General features: G+C 63.8%; 2 protein-coding genes across 2 annotated transcripts; one reads left to right on the forward strand and one right to left on the reverse strand.

Annotated features, from left to right (window-relative positions):
- Positions 1-5742: 5742 nt before the first annotated feature.
- OXTR (oxytocin receptor) lies at positions 5743-11723 on the forward strand. Its single transcript, XM_066327063.1, has 2 exons — positions 5743-6701; positions 11482-11723. Exons 1-2 carry the CDS (start codon positions 5771-5773, stop codon positions 11721-11723), a joined length of 1173 nt encoding a protein of 390 aa, XP_066183160.1. The 5' UTR covers positions 5743-5770.
- A 4885-nt stretch (positions 11724-16608) lies between these two features.
- Positions 16609-20745, reverse strand: CAV3 (caveolin 3). Its single transcript, XM_066327135.1, has 2 exons — positions 20629-20745; positions 16609-17010 (listed from the first exon to the last, which is right to left on the reverse strand). Exons 1-2 carry the CDS (start codon positions 20740-20742, stop codon positions 16669-16671), a joined length of 456 nt encoding a protein of 151 aa, XP_066183232.1. The 5' UTR covers positions 20743-20745; the 3' UTR covers positions 16609-16668.
- Between the last annotated feature and the right edge of the window lie 4771 nt (positions 20746-25516).

A 25516-nucleotide genomic window follows, 5' to 3' on the forward strand; every position in this document is an offset into this window, starting at 1 on the left:
TGATTCCTGTTTGTGCCTGCTCAGAGCAGGTGCTGCTGTTTGCAGGGGTTACTGAGTGAGTGTCACACACACACGGGGAGCTGTCCCTGTCACAGTGCTCAGGGGGAGCCCTGCCTGGACCACAGAGTTCCCTGGCAGCCAGGACTGGGCAGTGCCAGCTCAGGACATGGGATGGGCTCAGCACCCTGGGGTGGACCTGGGGACACACTCGTGTCAGGGCTCTCAAGGCCACTTCTCCAAGGGGGCTGTGTTTGCTGGCAGGAGTTAAAAATAAAAAGCTTTTGGTTGAAGGAGGGTCTGCTTTGGTCGAGAGCAGATATTGTGGAATTGGAACACCTCACACAAACGGAGGAATTGAAGATGAATCACAGCTACCTGCTGGGCAAGCCCAACACCAGGATGTGCTGCCCAGAAGAAAGAATAATCGTGGTTCTGTCCCACCTGGCATCGGAGGAGCCAGAGAGCCTGAATTCAAAATGATTTGGACAAATTGGTGAGTTGGGTCCAAAACAATCACCTGGAATTAAATAAAGAAGAGGATGAATTACCAGCTTCAGGAAGAAGGTAAACACATTACTGCAAATGGGAAGTAATTAGTGAGGCAGAAAAGTTTGTATAAATGTAGCTGGGCATCATTTTTGTAGTGAAAGCTGGCTGCTGTGGTTAATTATTTGGCCCCACAGGGGCCTGGACTGGGAGTTTCATTGCAGGTACTCGGTGGGAGAGAAATGGGGCTGTGTGGAAACACCCTCACCTATGTGGGCATTCCCAGACACATTGCTTAGGTACTCACACATCTGTGCTGAATTATCCTGAGCACTGCAGCCTCCTTCCTACCACTTGGCTAAGATTGTGTTGTGATGAGCACCAAACTTGCTTCACTTTCCTTTATATACAAATGCAAATAACTGTAGAATTTGCATGTGAATATATACTTAGACCATACTCTGTTTTTGTTCTGGCTCTTCTGTCTTTACCTAACGAAATCCCAGATAGATCTTGCTGTTTGTATTTTGTTCAAATAGAAAAGTGTCTCACTTGACAGAAGCACCAGTGTGTGTGCAGGGGTTGCAGGCAGTGCTGTGCCTGGCATTGATCCATACCTCTGCCTATGGAAAGGTTTAGTTGATGCCCCAGATCCCAGAGGTGATGGTCAGTGTGTCCCTTGGGCGTGCAGGTCCCATAACATCTGTCACTGCTGCAGCTGTGAATCCCAGTGCCACGGGAACAGCCCCAGGGCTCTGGGGCTCTGCTTTGCTTTTCATTCCTTCTTGATGGTGATGAGCCTTCAGGGCACTGCAATGGACAGCCTGGAGTCACACTACAAGAGGTGTAGTAATCCCCCCAAAAGTGGTAAAATTGTTTTATCATCTCCCAGCAGGTTGAACCTGAAACCTTCTTGTTAAAAACTACATGGATACATATTTCAACTTTATTATCCCAACTTGTTACTCCCAGGGTCTGGGCAGGCTCCATTGGTTTTATGGGCTTTGAGGCCATAATGGGATGAAGTAGGAACATTTCAGCACAAACAGTGTCCTTGGGAGCCCTGCACAGAGCTGGCTCCTCGGGGAGGTGTCTGGGGGGAGCCTCTGTCCCCTCTGCTGGGCAGTGTGGCCTGTGTGCCATGGGCAGGTGGGAGTGGGGAATCCCTGCAGAAACCACAGACATCTGGCACTTGAGGCTCTGCCCCAGCCTGAGCAGGACTGTCTGCATGACAGGATCAGCCTGGATGATAGGATCAGCAGGATCCATTGCCTGCTCTAGGCTAAATGGGTTTGAGCTCGTTGATTTGATCAGAGCCCTGCTGCTGTATGCCAGGGCTGAGCCCGGGGCAGGAGGTGGTGTCCCAGTGTGCTCTGGGATGTGTCTGCAGAGCCTCTGGGGTTTCATGTGGAGCACCAGTGATGGAGGGGATGGAAATGTCTGCTGGCTTAATGCCAGGAGATTCAGGCTCCATTTCCAGGATTTGTGTCCCAAAGCAGGATGAGCCTGACCCGGGCTCCAGTGCTGGTGTGGGCTGGAGGCCATGGGGGCAGAGGCCAATGGATTCCGTGAATTGGGGATTCAAAGGAAATGGTTTGAATCCCATAAACCTTGCAGGGACATGATGTGAGAGGTTCTCTAACGCTGAGCAAGTTTAGTGTGTTCCCAAATAAACCAGGGGAAGAGAAAAGAAGAAAATATCTTGATATGTGCATATGTAAATTCTTTTTCTGCTGTGAATACCTCAGAGAATTCAGAAGTGCAGCATCCAAGTTGATCCTCCCTTTTCTGTTTGTCTGCATCCACAGGTCGGCTTCTCTGCCTCCTCTGCTCATCTGTGTGGTTTTAGATTTACCAAAGTTAGGCCTCCTGCAGGCTGGGTGCAAGAGGTGAGGACTAGGGAAAAATTCTAGGATAAAGAGGAATTGCCATGCAAGAGCAGCCAGGTGGATGTCCTGGCTCCCCAGCCTGCAGGGCTTGCTGTGGCTGCAGCTCCATCTGCAAAGCCGTGGCCTGGCCTTGACATTTTGCCAGACCTCTTCTGTCCTGGGGACCATAAAGTTGTGATTCCACATAGCTATTGGAAAAACAGCTATTTCAGATCCAGCAGTAAACCAAAATGCAATTAAATTTAGCTTTATTTAGTGTTTTGCTTTTGATTATCCCAAAGCATGTGTTTTTAAAATAAAAATGTTTCCAGCTCTATGGCATCCCTGAACATTTAAAGCTGGAAGAAGTAGGGGGATGACTCAGAAAACCCTTTGATTCTCACAGGCTTCTTTGCTTCGAAATCCCGTGTGTTTGGGTTTTAGTCGTGGAGCAGCTGCAGCTTTGCCTCAGTAAGGACTGAGGGGCTGTGAGGGGCCACGAGCATCTCTGGCTGCTGGGGGCCAGTGCCCAGCCCTGGCAGGATCCCCAGGAGCTGGATGTTGCTCTGAGCCCACCCAATGCCAAATTGCAGCTGTGTGATGCTCACTGAGCTGTCCCTGCGCTCAGAGCGTGTGGGGGGATGTGGCCCTGGGAGCAGAGTGGCATTGGCACGGGGACAAACAGGGTCAATCCTGGCACAGCTCCTCCCCAGCTGGGCCCCTGTGACCTGGTGCTGATATCAAATGCACTTCAGAGGTGCACACCACTCCTGGAGGGCTGCACGAGAGGCCCTGGGCTCTTTTCCTGCTCTTTCCCAGCAGTTCAGTCTGTTCTGGCGGGGAGCTGGGGTCTGTGCAGCCGTGAGTGACACCTCGTCAAGGCCAGAGAGGAGCAGTGGCTGCTCTGCCTCACCTCAGGCCCCATCTCAGGGTGCTGCTGCCACACCTCAGTCCCAGGGACAGCCCTCAGTGCCTGCAAGGTGCTCAAGGAACTGAGCAGAAGCCAAGGACAAACCTTTCCTTGCCTCCACTGAGCCAGGATTTGACCCCCAGTCACCTCCTCCCTCAGAGCTGTCCCAAACCCAGCAGAACAAGCACAAGAACATTGCACATGGTGAGCTGCACTCCACAGCCGTTCCCACAGCAGCTTTATTGCCTGGAGGAGGAATAACGTGAACCCTGGAGGGAAGAATGTGCCAAAGTATTTAACATTTCTGTGTCTTGCATGGAGCCCAAGCTTCCCAAAAGTCTTTAAAAATAGCTGCAGGGATGTTTGTTCAGGGCCTAAGGCTGGACTGAGGAGGGTTTGAGACATGGCTTGAAGTGGGGAGCAGAGGGTGCTGATGCTGGGGGCCTTCAGGGCTGCCGGGCTGAGGGGTGAACTGGGAGGGTTCCGTGCTCTTCTGAACATCCCACCTGCACTTTTGGGTTCTGGATCCCTCGTAGGGAGCCTGAGAATGGTGACAACCATTGAGTTGTGCTGATGAGCTGGTGACAATTGGTATCACCCATAGCCACTGCTCCTTCTCTCATAGAAATAATTCCTCCTGGAAGAAGAGGGAAGCTCTCGGTGGGTGTGTAAACTGCCAAGCGCCCAACGCTTGAGCTGTTCCGGGGACGAGGCCGGGCTGGCATCTGCAGGGGACTTGTCTTGGGTGTCCTGCGACGGCGGCTCCGGCAGGGCAGGGCTGTGCTGGGGGGTGAGCCCGGGCCGAGCTCCCACCCTCCGTTCTCTGCCCAGGGACACGATGTCGGGGGGCTTTGGGTTCCCCTGCCCATCACCGCAGCCTCGCTCCGCCGCTGCCCCTCGCGGCTCCGCTCCGGGGAACCGGGGCTGGGGGAACCGGGGCTGGGGGAACCGGGGCTGCGATAACCGGGGCTGGGGGAACCGGGGCTGGGGGAACCGGGGCTGGGGGAACCGGGGCTCGGGGAACCGGGGCTGTGAGAACCGGGGCTCCGATAACCGGGGCTGGGGGAACCGGGGCTGGGGGAACCGGGGCTGGGGGAACTGGGGCTGGGGGAACCGGGGCTGTGAGAACTGGGGCTGGGGGAACCGGGGCTGTGAGAACCGGGGCTGTGAGAACCGGGGCTGGGGGAACCGGGGCTGTGAGAACCGGGGCTCGGGGAACCGGGGCTGGGGGAACAGGGGCTGTGAGAACCGGGGCTGTGAGAACCGGGGCTGTGAGAACCGGGGCTGTGAGAACCGGGGCTGGGGGAACCGGGGCTGGGGGAACCGGGGCTGGGATAACCGGGGCTGTGAGAACCGGGGCTGGGGGAACCGGGGCTGGGGGAGCCGGGGCTGCGGGAGCAGGGCTCGGTGCGCGGCCGGCAGCGCTGCGGGGCGGCGCGGGGACGATGCTGAGGCGGATCCGGCTGCGGGAGGGCCCCGAGGGGCCGGGCCGGGACCCGCCTCTGCCCGCCGCCCCCGCCGCTCGGCCGGCCCCTGCGCCGGGGCTCGTGGCGGGGCGGCAGCCGGCGGAGACGCCGAGTGAGCGGCCGGGGGCCGGGGAGGAGCCGCGGGGAGCCGCCGCCCGGGACACGGGGACACGGAGGGAGCGGAGGGGGACACGGAGCGGGGGAATACCGAGAGCCGAGCAGACACGGAGAGAGAGCGGCGGGGACAGCCGGCTGCCGCACGGGAACGCGTCGGTCGGGGCTCTGCCCGCTCCCTGCCCCAGGCTTTCTGCCCGCTCTCTGCCCGCTCCCTGCCCTCTCTCTGCCCGCTCCCTGCCCGCCCTCTGCCCGCTCCCTGCCCGCCCTCTGCCCGCTCCCTGCCCGCCCTCTGCCCGCTCCCTGTCCGCTCTCTGCCTGCTCCCTGCCCCAGGCTTTCTGCCCGCTCTCTGCCCGCTCCCTGCCCGCTCCCTGCCCGCTCTCTGCCCGCTCCCTGCCCCAGGCTCTCTGCCCCAGGCTCTCTGCCCGCTCTCTGCCCCAGGCTTTCTGCCCGCTCCCTGCCCCAGGCTCCCTGCCCTCTCCATTCCCGCTCCCTGTCCGCTCCGTGCCCGCTCCCTGCCCCAGGCTTTCTGCCCGCTCTCTGCCCGCTCCCTGCCCGCTCCCTGCCCGCTCCCTGCCCGCTCCCTGCCCGCTCCGTGCCCGCTCCCTGCCCGCTCTCTGCCCTCTCTCTGCCCTCTCTCTGCCCTCTCTCAGCCCGCTCCCTGCCCCAGGCTCCCTGCCCTCTCTCTGCCCGCTCCCTGCCCCAGGCTCCCTGCCCGCTCCCTGCCCGCTCCCTGCCCGCTCCCTGCCCTCTCTCTGCCCGCTCCCTGCCCCAGGCTCCCTGCCCGCTCCCTGCCCGCTCCCTGCCCGCTCCCTGCCCGCTCCCTGCCCTCTCTCTGCCCGCTCCCTGCCCCAGGCTCCCTGCCCGCTCCCTGCCCGCTCCCTGCCCTCACCTGCCCCAGGCTCGATGCGGGCCGGCGCTGGCCATGGAGAAGCTGTACCTGGCGGGGAGCAGCGCCTGGACCATCAACAGCTCCCTGGGGAACGGCAGCCTCCGGCTGGAGAACCTGAGCGCCGGCAGGAACAGCACCGCCGACCCCCTGAAGAGGAACGAGGACATGGCCAAGGTGGAGGTGACGGTCCTGTGCCTCATCCTGTTCCTGGCCCTGACCGGCAACCTGTGCGTGCTCCTGGCCATCCACACCACCCGCCACAAGCACTCCCGCATGTACTTCTTCATGAAGCACCTGAGCATCGCTGACCTGGTGGTGGCCATCTTCCAGGTGCTGCCCCAGCTCATCTGGGACATCACCTTCAGGTTCTACGGGCCAGACTTCCTCTGCCGCTTGATCAAGTACCTGCAGGTAGTGGGAATGTTCGCCTCCACCTACATGCTCCTGCTGATGTCCCTGGACCGGTGCTTGGCCATCTGCCAGCCGCTGAGGTCCCTGCACAGGAGAGCTGACAGGGTCTCTGTTCTCCTCACCTGGCTGCTGTGCCTGCTGGTCAGCATCCCTCAGATCCACATATTTTCCCTAAGGGATGTGGGGAACGGCGTTTATGACTGTTGGGCAGATTTCATCCAGCCCTGGGGACCGAAAGCCTACGTTACCTGGATCACCCTTATGGTCTATATCATCCCCGTGTTGATGCTGAGCGTCTGCTACGGCTTAATCAGCTTCAAAATCTGGCAGAACGTCAAGCTGAAGACGGCTCAGGGGCCCAGCGTGGGTCTGGGCTCAGGCTCCCGCGGTGGGAAGGTGTTTGCCAGGGTCAGCAGCACCAGGCTCATCTCTAAGGCCAAGATCCGCACGGTCAAAATGACCTTTATCATCGTGCTGGCCTTCATAGTGTGCTGGACTCCCTTCTTCTTCGTGCAGATGTGGTCGGTGTGGGACACCAACGCCCCGCAGGAAGGTACAGCTCCCCTCCTCGCCCTGCTGGGCTCCGCTCAGTGCCCGGGGAGACTGCCCCGGGCTGCGGGTGGCCGGGAGGGACACGGGAGAACGTCCTGGCCACGGAGAAAGCCGCACGGGCAGCGCTGAAAACCCGGGGAAAGCCGCACGGGCAGCGGTGGCTGAGCCGCAGCTTTCCTGGTCAGGGGCTGCCGTAGCTCTGGCAAACGCCGGGCCACTGCGGCTCCGGGCCGGGCAGTGCTGATGGTGGTGGCTGTCCCCGCACGGTGGCTGTCCCCGCACGGTGGCTGTCCCTGTACGGTGGCTGTCCCTGCAGGGTGGCTGTCCCTGCACGGTGACTGTCCCCGCACGGTGGCTGTCCCCGCAGGGTGGCTGTCCCCGCACGGTGACTGTCCCCGCACGGTGGCTGTCCCTGCACGGTGGCTGTCCCTGTACGGTGGCTGTCCCCGCACGGTGGCTGTCCCCGCAGGGTGGCTGTCCCCGCAGGGTGGCTGTCCCCGCACGGTGGATTTCCCCGCACGGTGGCTGTCCCCGCACGGTGACTGTCCCCGCACGGTGGCTGTCCCTGCACGGTGGCTGTCCCCGCACGGTGGCTGTCCCCGCAGGGTGGCTGTCCCCGCAGGGTGGCTGTCCCCGCACGGTGGCTGTCCCTGCAGGGTGGCTGTCCCCGCACGGTGGCTGTCCCCGCACGGTGGCTGTCCCTGCACGGTGGCTGTCCCCGCACGGTGGCTGTCCCCGCAGGGTGGCTGTCCCCGCAGGGTGGCTGTCCCCGCACGGTGGCTGTCCCTGCAGGGTGGCTGTCCCCGCACGGTGGCTGTCCCCGCACGGTGGCTGTCCCTGCACGGTGGCTGTCCCCGCACGGTGGCTGTCCCCGCAGGGTGGCTGTCCCCGCAGGGTGGCTGTCCCCGCACGGTGGCTGTCCCTGCAGGGTGGCTGTCCCCGCACGGTGACTGTCCCCGCACGGTCGCTGTCCCCGCACGGTGGCTGTCCCTGGGTGCTGCTCTGGAGATTCCCTTCCCCCGCTGGGCGCTGGGACATGCTGCGGGCTGTGTGGGAGCTCAGGAGAAAGCTGCACTGCCCGACTTCCTTTCCTTTCTTGAACCGTTTTTTCCTCACTGATTTTTGCTTTCTACTCTCGGCCTCTCCTCCCGCTCCGTCCACTCCGGGACTGTGCTGCTGTTAGTTTATCTCTGACTGGAGGATGGTTCCCAGAGAAAACCCCTGATATATCAGCAAAATCTGTTCCTAAAGATGTGGTGTCAAGGATTTGCCATTTTTTTCTGTTTGGGCTGACTGCTCCTGTTATCACTGGGGCTGCAGGTGGAACTAAAAGTGTCACCCTCCCCGGTGTGACACGGCTGGGGCTGCGCGGGTCTGTGCTGTCCCCGGCAGACGGGAGAACCACCTCGGAGACCTTAAGCAAAAACTCTTCGCGGCTTTCTGAGGTGGGAGAAAGGGCAGAAAAGTGCACCCGGGGATGGGAGCTGATGGGGATGGGCTGAGCCAGGCTCAACACACGCCGAGTCTGCGGGCGCCAGACACCGAGGAGGAGCTGCTCCCTCCCGGCCCCGCCGCCCCACACGGGGCTGTGCCCTGCTGCCACAGGGCAGGGGACAGGGGACAGGGCACAGAGCAGGGCACAGGGCAGGGCACAGGACAGGGGACAGGGGACAGGGGACAGGGCACAGGGCACAGGGCAGGGCACAGGGGACAGGGCAGGGCACAGAGCAGGGCACAGGGCAGCTCACAGAGCAGGGGACAGGGCAGGGGACAGGGCACAGAGCAGGGCACAGGGCACAGAGCAGGGCACAGGGCAGGGGACAGGGGACAGAGCAGGGCACAGGGCACAGGGCAGGGCACAGGGGACAGGGCAGGGCACAGAGCAGGGCACAGGGCAGCTCACAGAGCAGGGGACAGGGCAGGGGACAGGGCACAGGGCAGGGCACAGGGCACAGAGCAGGGCACAGGGCAGGGGACAGGGGACAGAGCAGGGCACAGGGCACAGAGCAGGGCACAGAGCAGGGCACAGGGCAGGGCACAGGGCAGGGCACAGGGGACAGGGCAGGGCACAGGGCAGGGCACAGGGCACAGAGCAGGGCACAGGGCAGCTCACAGGGCACGGAGCAGGGCACAGGGCAGGGCACAGGGCACAGAGCAGGGCACAGGGCACAGAGCAGGGCACAGAGCAGGGCACAGGGCAGCTCACAGGGCACAGGGCAGGGCACAGGGCACAGGGCAGGGCACAGGGCACAGAGCAGGGCACAGGGCAGCTCACAGGGCACGGCTGCTCAGCCCAGCTCTCTGCCCTCCCTGAGCCCTCTCCCACTGCTCAGCGCCCTGTGGAAAACCCGGTGTCCTGCAGCCCGTGTGCCTCTGTGCCCTGGGCTGGCCAGGGAGCCCCAGGCAGGCAGGTTTGCTTTCTCTGCTCCATTTATTTCAGGAGAAGTGGAATGTGGTTAATTCACCTCCCTAGGTGCTCCAGGGGTTTTTCAATTGATTCAGGCTGGTCAAAACTTCCAGTTCCTAGGTGGGCTCTGGGGTGAAGCAGCAACCCTCTCTTGTGCTGTGTTTTAATCTTGCACTCTCTAGGGCTGCCCCTCCCTTCCCAGCACGCAACCCTCAGCAGCACCCAAACCTCTGCTGCTTTGCTGGCCCCTGATGGACAGGATTTGTCCACCCCAATCCTTCTGGCTGATGGGGAACCTTTCCCTTGCTCACCCTGTGCAGTAGGCCTTGCAGCACTTTCCTCTTTCCCTTTTCCCTCTTTGCTGGAAGGCAGCAGGATCTCCAGCCCCTCCTGGCTGTACCACACTCCCCACTCCATCACGCCCGTGCCTGCCGCGCAGGGTGGAGCTCTGCCAGGGCTCCTGCTGGAGGTCTCATGGCATGGGGAGAAGAAGCCTGGGGTGGACACAAGCGCTGGGAGACCGCAGCCCTTCCTCCCGGGCTCTCCTGCTCCCTGCTGGCTGCCCAGGGGCGTGCGGGGGCAGCGCAGTCCGAGCTCCGTGCAGAGGGCACGGGCTCTGCCTGCAGCATTCCCGCAGCCTTGCCCTGATCCCGGATCCCTTCCCCGGGGCCGGGCTGCTGTGGCAGGCAGCGGGGGGTGCAGGAGAGGGGTACCCCGTGTTGGGAAGGTGAGGCTGCTCCTCACCCCACAGCTGCGAGGGCACAGCCACGGAAGGGGCAGAGGGGAGGGAGGGTAGGCCCTGGCTGCCAGCAGGGATGGGGACACGGCTGCAGCCCAGTGAGCCGCACTGGGGGTGACTGCCCAGGCAGCAGGGATCCCCCTTAGGTGGCCACACACCCCGAAGCCTCTCTGAGTGGGTTGGAGTGAGACGTGATGATCCAGGGGCTGGTTTGGGCACCAGGGGCCCTCCACAGACCGTGGGGTGGAAGGAGGCTCCTGCTGCACACGCTTCACAGGGAACAGCCGTGGGGTCCTGAGCTCGGGGTCAGAGCCGCCTCCAGGCACCCGTGAAGACGAGCAGGGTGGGGAGCACCATGACTGTTCTGTGGGTCCTTTCCCCTCAGGGCAGGTGCCGTGACCTGGGCTGTGAGCAGTGGCCCCAGTCAGTGTGTGGGAACTGGGGAGCCCCTCATCCCATCCCACTCCTGTACTGGGTGTTTGCAGCAGAGCCCCAGAGCCCCTCCCGGGCACAGCCTGCACCTCTGCCCCCTGCCCTGGACGTGCCCAGCAGCACGGAGTGCCTGGGGACAGGGCAGCCTTCAGGGACAGAGCTGGCTGCTCACAGAGGCCGCGGGGTCCCTGGTGCTGCAGCCAGGGAGGGCAGCAATCCACCCTCTGCACCTGCAGTAAGCTCCCTGAAATTCAATTTGCCTCCTGCAGACAGGGAAGAGCTGAGTCAGCCCTGGCTGGGTGTTTTCAAGTGAGTAGGAACACTGTGATGAATTTCAGGTCTTGCGCCTGGGGTTTGTAACCACTCCACATGAAATAACTTTTTAGCATATGCTTGAAATTAAAAGCACTTGGAGCAGAGATCACAAGAGCGGGAATTACACATCCCTTGGCTAAAGGTGAATTTGGAAGCTAGCATTTGTAGTCACATTTCTTCACTGGTCTAAAAACTGCCAGTGGATTTTTGCAGAGGCACGAAGGGGCCAGGAGCAGCCAAACCAACCGAGCTCGTCCTCGCTGAGGAGATGAGCTGGGACACAGGGAGCAGGATAAAGGCTCCATCTCCCCCTGCTGCCACTTCACGGAGGGGACGTCGGCCTTGTGCTGGTGCCCTGGCAGACGCCAGTCCCACCGTCCCTTTGTCCCCAGAAAGTGCTGATCCAACCTTCAGGTGGGACAGTGGGTACTTTGTGCTCTGGGGACAGAGAGCAGCAGCCAGGGGCTGGGCGTGCTGGCCCTGCAGTGCCACCATCCCCCATGGCAGGGGCTGCCAGGCTCCAGGAGGATGATGACTGTCCTCTTTCCTGGCAGAGCACGGTGGGCAGCATTAATCCCGGGGAGAGAAAGGCTGCCGGGGAAAGGTGCTGGGAGAGCACCGGGCAGAGGGCTCCGACAGGGCCGGGCTGGCGCTGGGGACAGCCCCGGAGCCGGGGACACTCCTGTCCCACAGCCGAGGGGCTGGAGGTGGAGAGCCTGGCCCAGAGCAGCGCTGGTGTGGGACAATGAGCCAGCGGCCCGAGATGCTGGAGCGGAGCCTCGGCCCTGCCCCGGCCCGGCTCTGGTTTCCCGAGGTGTTCCTGCGGCCCATCGCTGCCGGGGCCGTGCCCCGAGCCGTGCCCTGAGCCCGCCGTGCCTCTGTCCGCAGCCTCCCCCTTCATCATCGCCATGCTCCTGGCCAGCCTCAACAGCTGCTGCAACCCCTGGATCTACATGCTCTACACCGGCCACCTCTTCCACGACCTGATGCGCCGCTTCCTCTGCTGCTCCACGCGGTACCTGAAGTCGCGGCCGGCCTGTGACCTGGGCAAGAAGAGCAACTCGTCCTCCTTCGTCCTGAGCTGCAGGAGCACCAGCCAGAGGAGCTTCGTGCAGCCGCCCACCACGTGAGGCCGTGGTCCCCGGAGCGCCTCCGCTGCGCTGCCCCCGGGGCTGCCCCCGGCCCCGGGCGGGGAGGAGGTGGATAAATCGGTGTATATCGGGCTGTAAGCACGTGCAGAGCGCGTTATTAACCGAGACGGGGCGGGGGAGGAACGGCGGGGCCGGGTTTCGGTGCCGCCTGCCATCAGGGGCACGGAGCCGCTCCCGAGCCCCGGCCACAGCGGCTCTGGGATGGAGCCAGGAGGCCGAAGGGCCGGGCACTGCCGGCGGGAGCCCCGCTGTACCCCGGGGTGTAAACCGGCAGGGGCGGCCCGGGGCTGGCAGGGGCTGCTGGGCACCGGGGGCGGCTCTCAGCCCGGGGCATGGCCGGGCGCTGGCCCACCTCCGGCGGCAGCGGGATCCTGCGGGGTGCCAGCGCCGGCACCGCGCCGGGAACAGGAGCACACTGCCTCTGCTCGGGGAGAGGCAAACCCTACAGCCCTGCACTGTGCCTGCCCTGCAACTCTACAACCCTGCAACTCTACAATCCTGCAACCCTGCACTGTGCCTGCCCTGCAGCCCTGCAACTCTGCACTGTGCCAGCCCTGCAACCCTGCAGCCCTGCACCGTGCCTGCCCTGCAGCCCTGCAACCGTACATGCCTGCAGCCCTGCAGCCCTGCACTGTGCCTGCCCTGCAGCCCTGCAACTCTGCACCATGCCAGCCCTGCAGCCCTGCAACCTGCAACCCTGCAGCCTTACATGCCTGCAGCCGTGCACGGTGCCAGGCACACACTGTGCCAGCCCTGCTCCCCCTGCCTGGGGCACAGACGAGGACACTCCTGCGGGCAGCAGCACCTCCCCTGGAAGGTGACAGCGCTGTGGCCCGGGTGTCGCGGGCCAGCTCACAGGCTGCGGCCAGCAGGATGTGCAGAGGGTCACCAGGAGCCCGCAGAGGGCAGGGCTGGGGCCGGGGCCCCGGTGCTGTGCCCGGCCGGAGCTGAGCAGCTCCTGCACAGGCGGCTGTGCGGGACCCGGGCTGGCTCTGCAGGGACACTCCCGCCGTGTCCCCGAGGCCGGGCGTGGCTCCGGGTCCCCGCAGCTCCCACGGAGTCTCCTGCTGCCAGCGCCATTCGCTCGCTCTACAGCTCACAGGGCATGCTCACGGGGTGGATTTTTATCTTTAACAAACGCTGAAAATAAACTTTTCTGACAGGTGGAAGGCGGGGGGAGCCGTGGGGGGAGCGCTGGGTGAGGAATGAAGGGCAGCAAGGCTGAAAGACCGGAACAGCCCCGCAGGCAGCGGTGCCCCCGCGGTACGCGCCGGCTCTGCCCGCAGGGCACAGGGCTGCTGTGACACGGGCACTGCGGGGGACACAGCCGGGGCTTCAAAGAGTGATGGAATTCGGCCTTTCATGATGGGAATGAACATGAAAAATGCATTTAAATGTGTCCTTTGCTTCTTCACTGCCACCAGCAGATCCATTTGCACCTTTCCTATCCTGTCATCCCTTGGAATTTATTATTTTTTTGGAGCTCCAGGTGAGCTCCCAGCGCTTTTGCTGAGCGGTTGAAATCCTCAGGACAGCACAGAACATTCTCCGCCCACCTTCACCCTCCTTCTCCTTGAGAGCCACAAGCTCCTGCCCAAGACAAGGAAGGAGGGGTCTCGTTTTCTGGAGAGCCTGAGGGCCTGGTGCCTCCTCCATCGGCCAGGGAGGGACGAGAGCAGGGCAGTGGATGTTTCTGGGATGGATGCACGGAGGACAGAGGGAGCTTTGGGACAGGGTGGGATTGCCCTCCAGCCCTGGCTGCAGTTTCTGGTGGTGTCTGGGGTCGGGCAGGGCCGTGCCCCACACCTGGAGATGCTGCAGCTGGCGGTGCCCAGGGAGTGTCCCGGGTGAATGCGCTGCCAAAAAGCTTTTCAGGTGGGTCCAAAGTGAAACAAAGGTGCTGACAGGTGAGTAGTGTGTGCCCCAGGTGTTGGGAGCACGGGGGTGGAGACATCAGCATTTCAGGGGGTTTTGGGTTCAGGCAGTGAACTACCAGAAAAATAACAACGACAAATTAGAAGTAGTATAAGCCCATTATACAATTGATTTTAATTATTTTTATTTCCACAAAAAATGAAGTGTTTTTTGAGACTTTCCCCCACTCCCCCTATAATTACCCTTTTTTTTAAATCACTCTATGCTTCTTGAGCCCTGGTGTTGCTGGAGCTTGGGTACCACTTGCTGTGGAATAACAGCAGTACACAATCCCAGGCCCTTGGAAAAGCTCCAGTAGAAAACCTGGCTCTTTCTCATCCTTGGCATGGCACTAGAGGAGTCTTTGGCTCCGAGTCTTCGTTGGGAGCCAAGGGCAAGGAGCACATGGAGACAATCGAGAACAGCCTCTGAACAATGAGACCTTCTGGGCCCAGGTTCAGCAAAGCACTTAAGGCTGGAGCCAAAAGAGCGCTCAAGGGCCTCAAAGTGAAAGTGCAGCTCCGTGGAAGAGGGACTGACAAATGAATTGACAGTACAGGGGAGGAAACGGCTCCGGACTGCACCTCTGGCACCTCTGGCCCCGGCTCCTCTTCCCCGGGCAGGAGCAGCAGGGGCCCGGCAGAGGCTCCTTCCTCTGCCCTCGGCAGCCATGGGGTGACCCCGGGGTGCTGAGGGAGGCCCTGGCCTGTGTCAGTCCCCTCCCGTGGGCAGAGCCGGGGGCTCAGCGCGGTGCTGCCCCTCCCGCAGCCCCCCTGGCTCCATCCCAGCCGCGGCCGTGGGGATGCACACTGCTGAGCCGGAGCCCGCTGGACAGTGTGCACTGGCGCCTGTCCCTGAGAAAGGGAGCCGAGCCTTAGAGCCCAGCTCGTCTCTCAGGTGAGCTTCCAAAGGCTCCGTGTCCGCCCTGCCCTCCCTCAGCTCGGGGCCGTGCTCGGGGCTGGCTCCACTGCGCTCTCCTGCCCCGATCCTGCCCCGATCCTGCCCCGATCCTGCCCTGATCCTGCCCTGCTCCTGCCCCGATCCTGCCCCGATCCTGCCCCGATCCTGCCCCGATCCTGCCCTGCTCCTGCCCCGATCCTGCCCCGATCCTGCCCCGATCCTGCCCTGATCCTGCCCCGATCCTGCCCCGATCCTGCCCTGATCCTGCCCCGATCCTGCCCCGATCCTGCCCTGATCTTGCCCCGATCCTGCCCCGATTCTGCCCCGATTCTGCCCCGATCCTGCCCTGCTCCTGCCCCGATCCTGCCCTGATCCTGCCCCTGCTCCCGATCCTGCCCTGATCCTGCCCCTATCCTGCCCCGATCCTGCCCCGATCCTGCCCTGCTCCTGCCCCTGCTCCCGATCCTGCCCCGATCCTGCCCCGATCCTGCCCCGATCCTGCCCCGATCCTGCCCCGATCTTGCCCCGATCCTGCCCCGATCCTGCCCCGATCCTGCCCTGATCCTGCCCTGATCCTGCCCCGATCCTGCCCGCGGCACCGAGCCGGGATCCGCAATTAGCGACATCATGGAGCAGCAAAGTGCCCCAAGCGGTGTGCAGCTGGCAGCGGCCCGGCATCAGCTCAGCCTCTCAGAGCAGACACAACTCGCCGTGCTGCTCACAGCTTGGCTGGAATGCGCGTACGGATGAAAAGAGCAGGTTTGGTTTAGCTGTTCTATCCCGAAAAGTTTTGTGCAGCGGTTTAATGCCGAAGCTCCCACGGCAGCAATTGTTTGCCATAAATGACAGCCCGGGAGGGAGTCTGTGTCGGTGGCAGCCCGGCGGCAGGGCTGCAGGAGCGGGCAGCCCCTGCTCGGTGGCCAGCAGCAGCACCTCTGCAGCGCCTGCAGCCGTGCCCAGGGTGCTCCGGGAGGAGCTGCCGCCCCTCCTCAGGGACTGCGGGGCTCCTGGGCACAGGGGAGCCTCTCCCCGGGCCGGGCTTCTCCTCTCCTGAGGCTCCTGCCTCCGCCGTGGAGTGAGTGCACTGCGTGTGCAGAGAGCACCCTGAGAGCCGCCTCTGCTGCGGGTCCTGCCACCATGCCACATGTCACAGGTGTCCATGGGCGGCTCCCTCACTGGGCAGGGGTGTCCATGGACACATCCCTCACTGGGCAGGGGTGTCCATGGACACATCCCTCACTGGGCAGGGGTGTCCATGGGCAGCTCCCTGAGTGGGGTGTCCATGGACACATCCCTCACTGGGCAGGGGTATCCATGAGGGGCAGCTCCCTCAGTGGGGTGTCCACGGGCAGCTCCCTCACTGGGCAGAGGGGTCCATGTGCCCAAGGGCAGGGGTGTCCATGGACACATCCCTCACTGGGCAGGGGTGTCCATGAGCAGCTCCCTGAGTGGGGTGTCCATGGGCAGGTCCTTCACTGGGCAGGGGTGTCCATGGGCAGTTCCCTCAGTGGGGTGTCCATGGGCAGGTCCCTCAGCAGGCAGAGGTGTCCCTGTGCCCAAGGGCAGGGGTATCCACGGGCAGCTCCCTGAGTGGGGTGTCCAGGGGCAGGTCCCTCACTGGGCAGAGGTGTCTGTGTGCCCAAGGACAGGGGTGTCCATGGGCAGGTCCCTCAGTGGGGTGTCCAGGGGCAGTTCCCTCAGTGGGGTGTCCAGGGGCAGTTCCCTCAGTGGGGTGTCCATGGGCAGTTCCCTCAATGGGCAGGAGTGTCCATGGGCAGGTCCCTCAGCAGGCAGAGGTGTCTGTGTGCCCAAGGATAGGGGTGTCCATGGGCAGGTCCCTCAGTGGGGTGTCCATGGGCAGTTCCCTCAATGGGCAGGGGTGTCCATGGGCAGGTCCCTCAGCAGGCAGAGGTGTCTGTGTGCCCAAGGGCAGGGGTATCCACGGGCAGCTCCCTGAGTGGGGTGTCCATGGGCAGTGGGGCAGTGGTGTCCACCCTCAGTGGGGTGACCATGGGCAGTTCCCTCAGCAGGCAGAGGTGTCTGTGTGCCCACTGGCAGGGAGCCTGCTCTGAGGGGGTAGTGCCAGGGCTCTCGGGGCAGCTGCTAGGCCCTAAATCTCCTTCCGGACAGCGACTCGGATGTTGGAGCAGATCTTGGAGAGCGCCTCGAAGAGCGGGTCACAGAAGGTGTGGATGCAGAGGGAGTAGATCCTGCTGACACACTGGATCTCGATCAGGTAGCTCTTGATGCAGGGCACCACTGCCCAGATGTGGCAGAAGGAGATGAGGGCGAAGAGGAAGCCCCAGAGGACGGCCAGGGGGATGCCCAGCACGGCGGAGAGCAGGCGGTAGCACCAGTACTTGCTGACGGTGAAGGTGGTGTAGCTGGTTTTCCACACCCCGTCAAAGCTGTAGGTTCCCACGGGCTCGGCTATCACATCCTCAAAATCCACCTGGGGGAGAGCAGGGGCACAAGGCGGGTTTGGGGTCAGCAAAGGCCCGAGGACAGGATGAGGGCGTGCACGAGGTGAGAGCACATCCCAAAAGGAGGCGCCTGGTGGGGGCAGCCCTGGGGATCCCGTCCCTGCAGCCCCGAGCAGGGGTGGGAGGTGGCTCAGGGCTCCTGGCACGGCTGTGGGCAGCAGGGCTGGCTCAGCCCGCAGCTCAGATCCCCAGGGGGGTCCCAGTCCCTGTCCCCTGCCCTGCTGTGGGGAATCAGGTGTGAGGGCAGGCGGCAGCCCTGGAACAGGAGCCGTGCGTGGGAGTGTTGGCTGCAGAGGCAGCCAGAGCCCGTTCCTGCCCTTTTTTAGCATTCAGGGACGTGGCCGCCCACTCGGCAGGAAGGTGTTGGTGCTAATAAAGATCCAGCAGCGCTCTGGATTTATGGATTATTTATTTATAACCGCAGGATGAGGTGCTCAGTGCTGTCTGTCCACGCTCCTCCTGGGGACGGGAGCTGGGGCTCAGCCCTGCCCTTGCCATTTCTGCAGCCCCTGGGGGCGCTTCTGAGCGACACACACTCCCCAAAACTCCACGCAGAGATCCCCTTGGGGTGTAACTCACTTCCAGGGAATGTATAAGCTGAGCTATTTGTCTTGAAGACCAGCCCAGCCTCCCCTCTGGCAGCTGAGTCTGTACTCTCACGTTAAACCACAATATCCATTCCCCTCTTGGAAGCACTCGGGTCACAGAATCACTCTGTGTCATCTTTAATTTCCTGGAGTGAGCAGGAGGTGCCGAGGGGAGCGTTGACAGTGAGGAGACAGCAGCCCCCAGGGCTGGCCCTGAGGTGCCATGGGCAGCCCCGGAAAGCCGAGGCGTGCTGGGGCTGGCCCAGGTTACTGCCCGACTGCCTGATGAGCCCTCGGGGATCAATTAGTGCGGGGAGCAGTGGGGTATAAAAGCAGAGGCTCTGCCCCTCTGCCCCTTCTGCTGCCATCTCTGGGAGCGGCTCGGGAGAAGCAGCGGAGGCTCACCTCGGGCTGGCTCCGGCCCCTGCGCGCTGCTGGAGGGCTCAGCACACACGGGTACGTTCCTTTACAGACCTGTGCAGCCGCTGAGGCTGGGAAGGCTCCGAGGTGCCCCAGCCCGGCCCTTCACTGCCCTGTGCCTCTGCCGGGGCAGGTTCTGAGGCTCCGCGGAGCCTCTGCGGCCAGCGCCGCTTCTGTACCGTGACCCCAAATCCTGCGGGCTGCTCTGCGGGGCCGGGGCCGTTCGCGCAGGGCCGGGGCAGCCCCGGGCACTCCGCGGTGTCCCGCCGCCTCCGGCCGTGCCCGGGGGATCCGGGCTGTCCCGGGCCGGGGGCAGCGGCCGTGCCCGGGGGATCCGGGCTGTCCCGGGCCGGGGGCAGCGGCCGCAGGCGGGGCCGGGCTCGGGGCCGTGCTCGGGGCCGTGCTCGGGGCCGTGCTCGGGGCTGTGCTCGGGGCTGTGCTCGGGGCTGTGCTCGGGGCAGTCGGGGCTGTGCTCGGGGCTGTGCTCGGGGCTGTGCTCGGGGCAGTCGGGCCGGGCTCGGGGCCGTGCTCGGGGCTGTGCTCGGGGCTGTGCTCGGGGCAGTCGGGGCCGTGCTCGGGGCCGTGCTCGGGGCCGCGCTCGGGGCTGTGCTCGGGGCAGTCGGGGCCGTGCTCGGGGCCGTGCTCGGGGCTGTGCTCGGGGCTGTGCTCGGGGCAGTCGGGGCCGCGCTCGGGGCTGTGCTCGGGGCCGTGCTCGGGGCCGTGCTCGGGGCCGTGCTCGGGGCTGTGCTCGGGGCAGTCAGGGCCGTGCTCGGGGCCGTGCTCGGGGCCGTGCTCGGGGCCGTGCTCGGGGCTGTGCTCGGGGCTGTGCTCGGGGCAGTCGGGGCCGCGCTCGGGGCTGTGCTCGGGGCCGTGCTCGGGGCCGTGCTCGGGGCCGTGCTCGGGGCTGTGCTCGGGGCAGTCGGGGCCGTGCTCGGGGCCGCGCTCGGGGCCGTGCTCGGGGCCGTGCTCGGGGCCGTGCTCGGGGCTGTGCTCGGGGCTGTGCTCGGGGCTGTGCTCGGGGCTGTGCTCGGGGCCGCGCTCGGGGCCGCGCTCGGGGCTGCGCTCGGGGCTGTGCTCGGGGCAGTCGGGGCTGTGCTCGGGGCTGTGCTCGGGGCCGTGCTCGGGGCCGTGCTCGGGGCCGCGCTCGGGGCCGCGCTCGGGGCCGCGCTCGGGGCTGTGCTCGGGGCTGTGCTCGGGGCAGTCGGGGCTGTGCTCGGGGCAGTCGGGGCTGTGCTCGGGGCTGTGCTCGGGGCCGTGCTCGGGACCGTGCTCGGGACCGTGCTCGGGACCGTGCTCGGGGCCGTGCTCGGGGCCGTGCTCGGGGCCGTGCTCAGAGCTGTCGGGGCTGTGCTCGGGGCTGTGCTCGGGGCTGTGCTCGGGGCTGTGCTCGGGGCAGTCGGGGCTGTGATCAGGGCTGTGCTCGGGGCAGTCGGGGCCGTGCTCGGGGCTGTGCTCGGGGCCGCTCTCCTCCTCCCCGGCCCCGGCGGCAGCGCTATTTTCGGGCGCAGGAATGCCGGGCTCGGGAATGCCCGCGGCTCTGCGGGGGCCTGGGCGGTGCCGGCGGGACTCGGAGGGGCTGGCTGGGAGGCTGGGGGTGGCCGGGGTGGCACTGGCACTGTCACCCGGGCTGGGAGCCCCAGAGCTGTGCCGGCTGGGGGCTCTCCTGGTCCCCGCTGAGCGCTCCCCGGGGCTGGCACCGCCCCAAGGCTCAGGCCAGGGCTGTGGGATGCTGTGTCGGGATGTCGGACACGGTGCCGAGGTGTCGGGGCGGGTGGGACGGTGGCAGCACGGAGCCGTCGATGGCTGTCGCTGTCACAGCTCAGCCAGGGGAAGCGATTTGGCCGCCCCACGGCTGTAGCTGGGGTGGTGCGGTAATGCCCACGCTGGGGTCTGTGTGTCAGCACTGCTGTCAAGGTCATGGCCTGTTACAAAGCCTGTGAGCAGCCCTGTGCCCGCTGTCCCTTCTGCTGTGACAGTCACGGACACAGTTTAACAAAACCCTTCCACCTCCTCCTGTTCTCCTTTGGGCTGGAGCTGCCTGTGGTTAACAGGGACAAATCTTGTTTGCAGTTCTAAGGGAGTCTAGAGGAAGAGTTGGAATGGGAATTGCTCAGGAACGGAGGAAGGGAGCCGGGGGCTGCTGCACCCCCGGGCTGCCCTGGGGGGAACAACCTGCCACAGACACGACCACACACATCACACAACCCAGTGCTGAGGCTGTGCTGTCTCGAAGGCCAGCAGCCTTTTCCCAAGACTCCTTGAAAGTGGTTATATTTAATTTCTGTGTTATTTTTGGCTGCTACAAAGGAAGGCGTCTCCATAAATTTTCAAGCCACAATGAAACTGTAGGGCCCATTCAAAGCCTGGGAAATCTGGCACGAACCGGAGGCAGGACTGCCCCAGGCAGTGTCTGTGTGCCCGGCCAGCAGGGCTGTCACCTCCCACAGCCCCGGGGTGGCGCCTCTGGCCACATGGACAAGGTCCAACAGCACCGGCTGTGCCCAGCCAAACACACCCCAGGTCTGAACCCCAAATGCGGTCCCAGGGGCGCTCCCGCGGCCCAGTGAGGGACAGCCCTACCTTCACGACGTCCTCGTTGATGTGCTTGGGGTCCCTGTTGACCAGGTCGATCTCCTTGGTGTGCAGGTCCTTGATGATGATCCTCTCCTCCAGCTCGCCGTGCTCCTCTGCCATGGCTGCGGGACTGTGCCTGTGCTGGGGCACGGCGGCCCAGGGGAGGCACGGCCCCGCCTGCAGCAGCTGCCCCGTGCCCCTGGCACTGCTCCAGGCTAAAATTAATCTCCTGCCTCCTGAGGCCGCCCTCAAGTGTCCCTTAAAGGGGCTTTTCTGGGGCCAGCCCCTGTGCTGTCACCTCAGGGGGATGGCATGTGCGTGGGTGGCCTTTGGGCCGGGGTGGGTGTGCAGCCCCCCAGCCCAGCTGCACCGTGGGATTTCACCCTTAGTGAGGGAAACAATGCCCAAATTGGGGCAAAAGCCCTCAAAAGCCTGAAAAAAAATTGCTGATTGTGAATCTGAACTGGAATGACGTCTGTAAATGTCACCCAGAGAGGCCACATGGCCCTGGGATGGCCAGAGCTCCCCAGCCCATTCAGAGCCCAGCAGAAGGCTGGTGGTGCCAGGCTGCACTCTGTAGGCTCCAGCTTTTCCAGCCGTGGAAACTCGAGGGAATCCAAGACCAAGCCACAGAACCACAGCGGTGGAAGTGTCTCCTCCAGGGATTCCTAGTGTGTTAATGCAGATTTATTGAATTTGGGCTGTACTTTGCTCAGTGTCTCCCGCGAGCTCTTGCCTATAATGATGAGTAGATTTATTTAGAAGTGGCGCTGTTGTGAAAAAAGCACAAAGATCGGGGTAGAGAGGGGTGGGTGTTTTAGTCCCCAAGGATGGGTGGGGAGGGATGTGTGTCCCCTCAGGGGCTGGCAGCTCCCTGAGGAGCCTGGAGGTGCCCACAGAGGGCTGAGTGTGGCAGTGCCACTGCAGAGCCCACGGGCACGGCTGGCACTGCAGGGGAGGGATTTTAATGCCAAAGGCTCTGCTGCCTTCCAGGACCATCAGTGCCCGGGCAGGGCTGGTTTATCCACCCCTGGTGGCCCCATCCCTGGAGTTTTCAGCAGGGCAGTGAGCCGTGGTGGTGCCCTGGCTGTGACACATCCCTGGGTGACACTGAGGGAATGCAGATGTCACAGAGCTCCCTGACTGCTCCGTGGGGAGAGAAAGGGCACAGCTGGGCAAGGCCCTGAACCCACAGGATCCTCCCACGGGTGCCTGTGGACAGGGAGCAAACTCCGAGAGCAAACTCTGAGAGCAAACTCTGGCAAGGGGTATGAGCGTGGTGCTGTGAGTGAGAACGTGGCAGGGTGTCTCTGGAGAGGAGTGCCCATCAGTGTGCCTGCTCTGGGCAAAAGGACACTGGGAAACCCTTCGGTGGCACCGGTTCCACATCCCTGCATCTCCCTCTGCTGCTCCACAGAAGCTGGAACAGCCCAGTCCCGGGAGCGTTGGAAGTCAAATCCTTCCAGACTCCGAGATTTTGGGCAGCAGCTCCATGGCCAGACCTGCCTTGTCCTGGCTGGGTCCTGTCGGGGCTGCTGCTCGATGCCTCAGCCCTTCAGCACGGATTACTGTGCGGGCTGCTCCAGCCAAATCAGCTGTGCTGTGTGTCTGGGGCCGAGGAGCACGCTGCGGTGTGGGTGGGCACGGCCCCGGGGTTAGGGGGCACAGCCGGCCCGGGGTTAGGGGGCACAGCCGGCCCGGGGTTAGGGAGTACAGCCATCCCGGGGTCAGGGGGCACAGCCATCCCGGGGTTAGGGGGCAGAGACCCCGGGTTAGGGGGCACAGCCATCTCGGGGTTAGGGGGCAGAGACCCCGGGTTAGGGGGCACAGCCGGCCCGGGGTTAGGGGGCACAGCCGGCCCGGGGTTAGGGGGCACAGCTGTCCCGGGGTTAGGGGGCACAGCCATCCCGGGGTTAGGGGGCAGAGACCCGGGGTTAGGGGGCACAGCCATCCCGGGGTTAGGGGGCAGAGACCCCGGGTTAGGGGGCACAGCCAGCCCGGGGTTAGGGGGGCAGAGACCCCGGGGTTAGGGGGCACAGCCATCCCGGGGTTAGGGGGCACAGCCATCCCGGGGTTAGGGGCCACAGCTGTCCCACGGTTATGGGGCACAGCTCCATGGTTAGGGGGCACAGCCCCGGGGTTAGGGGGCACAGCTGTCCCAGGGTTAGGGGGCACAGCCGATCCCGGGGTTAGGGGGCACAGCTCCATGGTTAGGGGGCACAGCCGATCCCGGGGTTAGGGGGCACAGCTCCATGGTTAGGGGGCACAGTCCCGGGGTTAGGGGGCACAGCTCCATGGTTAGGGGGCAGAGACCCGGGGTTAGGGGGCACAGCTCCATGGTTAGGGGGCAGAGACCCGGGGTTAGGGGGCACAGCTCCATGGTTAAGGGGCAGAGCCATCCCGGGGTTAGGGGGCACAGTCCCGGGGTTAGGGGGCACAGCTCCATGGTTAAGGGGCAGAGCCATCCCGGGGTTAGGGGGCACAGCCATCCCGGGGATAGGGGGCACAGTCCCGGGGTTAGGGGGCACAGCCCCAGGGTTAGGTGGCACAGCCATCCCGGGGCTGCCCTGCCCGGCGGGGACTGTCCCCTCGGGAGTCCCTGCACTGAATTTCCTCGGGCAGCCGGGGCTCTGCGGGCGATGGCACCGTGCTGCGGGCCCCGGGCGCTGTCCCTGCTCCCGGTGGCATTCCTGGGGCATTTCTGGCGGCGTGAGTCACCCGCTGTCCCCGGTGGGACCGGGAATGTGCGCCCACGCAGGGCGACGTGCAGGTAGTGAGTGTCCCCAGCAGCCGGGACAGGCGCCGATATTCCGGGGCGCTGTGGGCGCTATAAATAAATGCATTTCCCAGTACTTTGGGCCGTGAACCGGACACCGTGTCCGAGGCACAGTCACACACGCGGGGCAGGGGACACCTGCTCGGTGCTGTTCTGCTCCGTCTGTGGACACATCTGCCCCAAAACGGGGGCCGTGGAGGGTTTTTTCACCGAAATCCAAACCTTTCGTTGTGAGAAGGTTTGTTAAGAAAAGGTGCCGCGTTTCCCTGTGCGGAAACGGGCAGTCACCAGTGCCCCACCCCGAGCAGCCTCGGGTGCGCTCTCAGGGCAGAGCTGCTTTGGGGAACACATTGTCAGCCCCTGGGCAGGCTGCAGGGCTGCGGCTGTGCCCCTGGAAGCCTTCTAGAAACCAGATAAATAACCCGCTGCTAAGACCCAGCAGGCAGAATAGATTTATTTCTCTTGAGCGGAGAAGAATAAAGCAGAAATGAAGCTCCCCGAGATCAAAGCCCCTGTGAAAATGAACAGAGCAGAAGTGCAGTAAGGAATAGTAAAGGAGGAGAAATTGGGGGCTCCTCTTTGCCAGCATCCCTGAGGAATCCAGCCTTGCTGGAGCTGTTTGGAGCCCTCGGGCATTGTCCTGGCCCCGCCAGGGCCGCGGGCTCCTGTGTTTAGGGGGTGCCTCGGGGCTGACGGCACAGAGGATGCTGAGGGCAGGGATGTGTTGGCATCAGCTCTGCAGGGAAATCGCGGCTGGCAAATATGAGTTTGAGCAGAAGCTCCGTCATGTTTAGTATCAATTAAAATTAAATTTCACGGAGGAAGTACAGAAGAGCGGTGATTTATCATTCAAGTTGTTGTCGTAGTTTGTTTCTATACAAGGAGCGTTGCCCTTTAAAAGAGAGAGAAAGTCTATGAATATCAGATTCCTGTGATGCACAACCACCAATCTCTGCCTCCTGGTCTCTTGGGAGAGGAGCTGCGGGTGCTGGGCTGGGGCTGCTCCTCCTCAGCACCAGATCCCCCTGTGCCAGTGTCCAAGCCTCTGGGACAGCAGAGCTGGGCTCTGGGTGACCCTGGGTGAGGGTGAGGGGCGTGGGTGGGGTTGGAGAGCAGACCAGTGCCTGGGTGCTCAGGATGGAGGAGAGGCTCTGTCCCCGTGGGCTCTGCCGTGGGTACTCTCCCCGTGGGCTCTGTCCTTGTGAGTGCTGTCCCCGTGGGCTCTGTCCCTGTGGGTGCTGTGGGCTCTGTGCCGTGGGTGCTGTCCCCGTGGGTGCTGTGTGTGTGTTGTCCCCGTGGGCGCTGTCCCCGTGGGTCCCGTGGGCTCTGTCCCCGTGGGCGCTGTCCCCGTGGGCTCTGTCCCCGTGGGTGCTGTGTGTGTGTTGTCCCCGTGGGCTCTGTCCCTGTGGGTGCTGTGTGTGTGTTGTCCAGTGGGCTCTGTCCCCGTGGGCTCTGTCCCCGTGGGCTCTGTCCCCGTGGGCTCTGTCCCCGTGGGCGCTGTCCCCGTGGGTGCTGTCCCCGTGGGCTCTGTCCCCGTGGGCGCTGTCCCTGTGGGTGCCGTGGGCTCTGTCCCCGTGGGCTCTGTCCCCGTGGGCTCTGTCCCCGTGGGCTCTGTCCCCGTGGGTGCTGTGTGTGTGTTGTCCCGTGGGCTCTGTCCCCGTGGGCTCTGTCCCCGTGGGCGCTGTCCCCGTGGGCGCTGTCCCCGTGGCTGAGGTGCACAGAGGGCTTTGGCATTCCTTGGCTGTGGCACAGCCAGGAGGCTCCAAGTGCCTGTAAGTGAAATCCTTTCCGGGCCTGGAGCAGGGTGGGTCCCGTAATAACCCGGCACGGAGCAGTCCTATTTCGAGTTCTGGGAGCTCTGCCTGGGGCTTTCAGCTGCTCTTCCCTCCCCGCTCTCGCTCTGACCTATTGTGGGTCTCTCTCGTGTGTCTAAAAGCCGAGTGCGGGGCTGGGCTCAGGCTCCAGTGTGGCTGTGACCACTGTCCCTTCCCCGAAGAGCCGCAGTGGAGCTGAGGCCAGTGGCCGGGCTGTGTCTGTGCTGCCCTGGGGACAGCGCTGGCCCCAATGTGGCAAGGGGCTGCTCTAAGCCCGGGCCAAAGCTGGCACTGTCCCCGCTGA

Source organism: Sylvia atricapilla, chromosome 11, assembly GCF_009819655.1.
Source record: "Sylvia atricapilla isolate bSylAtr1 chromosome 11, bSylAtr1.pri, whole genome shotgun sequence".
Lineage (NCBI taxonomy): Eukaryota > Metazoa > Chordata > Aves > Passeriformes > Sylviidae > Sylvia > Sylvia atricapilla.

What these genes read in the sequence shown, in the direction of transcription:
- OXTR (XM_066327063.1), top strand. Translation starts at nt 5,771, where the DNA reads ATGGAGAAGCTGTACCTGGCGGGGAGCAGCGCCTGGACCATCAACAGC. An exon ending in CACCAACGCCCCGCAGGAAG is followed by an intron (nt 6,702 to 11,481) that starts GTACAGCTCCCC and finishes CTCTGTCCGCAG; the next exon opens with CCTCCCCCTTCATCATCGCC.
- CAV3 (XM_066327135.1), bottom strand. Translation starts at nt 20,742, where the DNA reads ATGGCAGAGGAGCACGGCGAGCTGGAGGAGAGGATCATCATCAAGGAC. An exon ending in TCAACGAGGACGTCGTGAAG is followed by an intron (nt 17,011 to 20,628) that starts GTAGGGCTGTCC and finishes GCTCTCCCCCAG; the next exon opens with GTGGATTTTGAGGATGTGAT.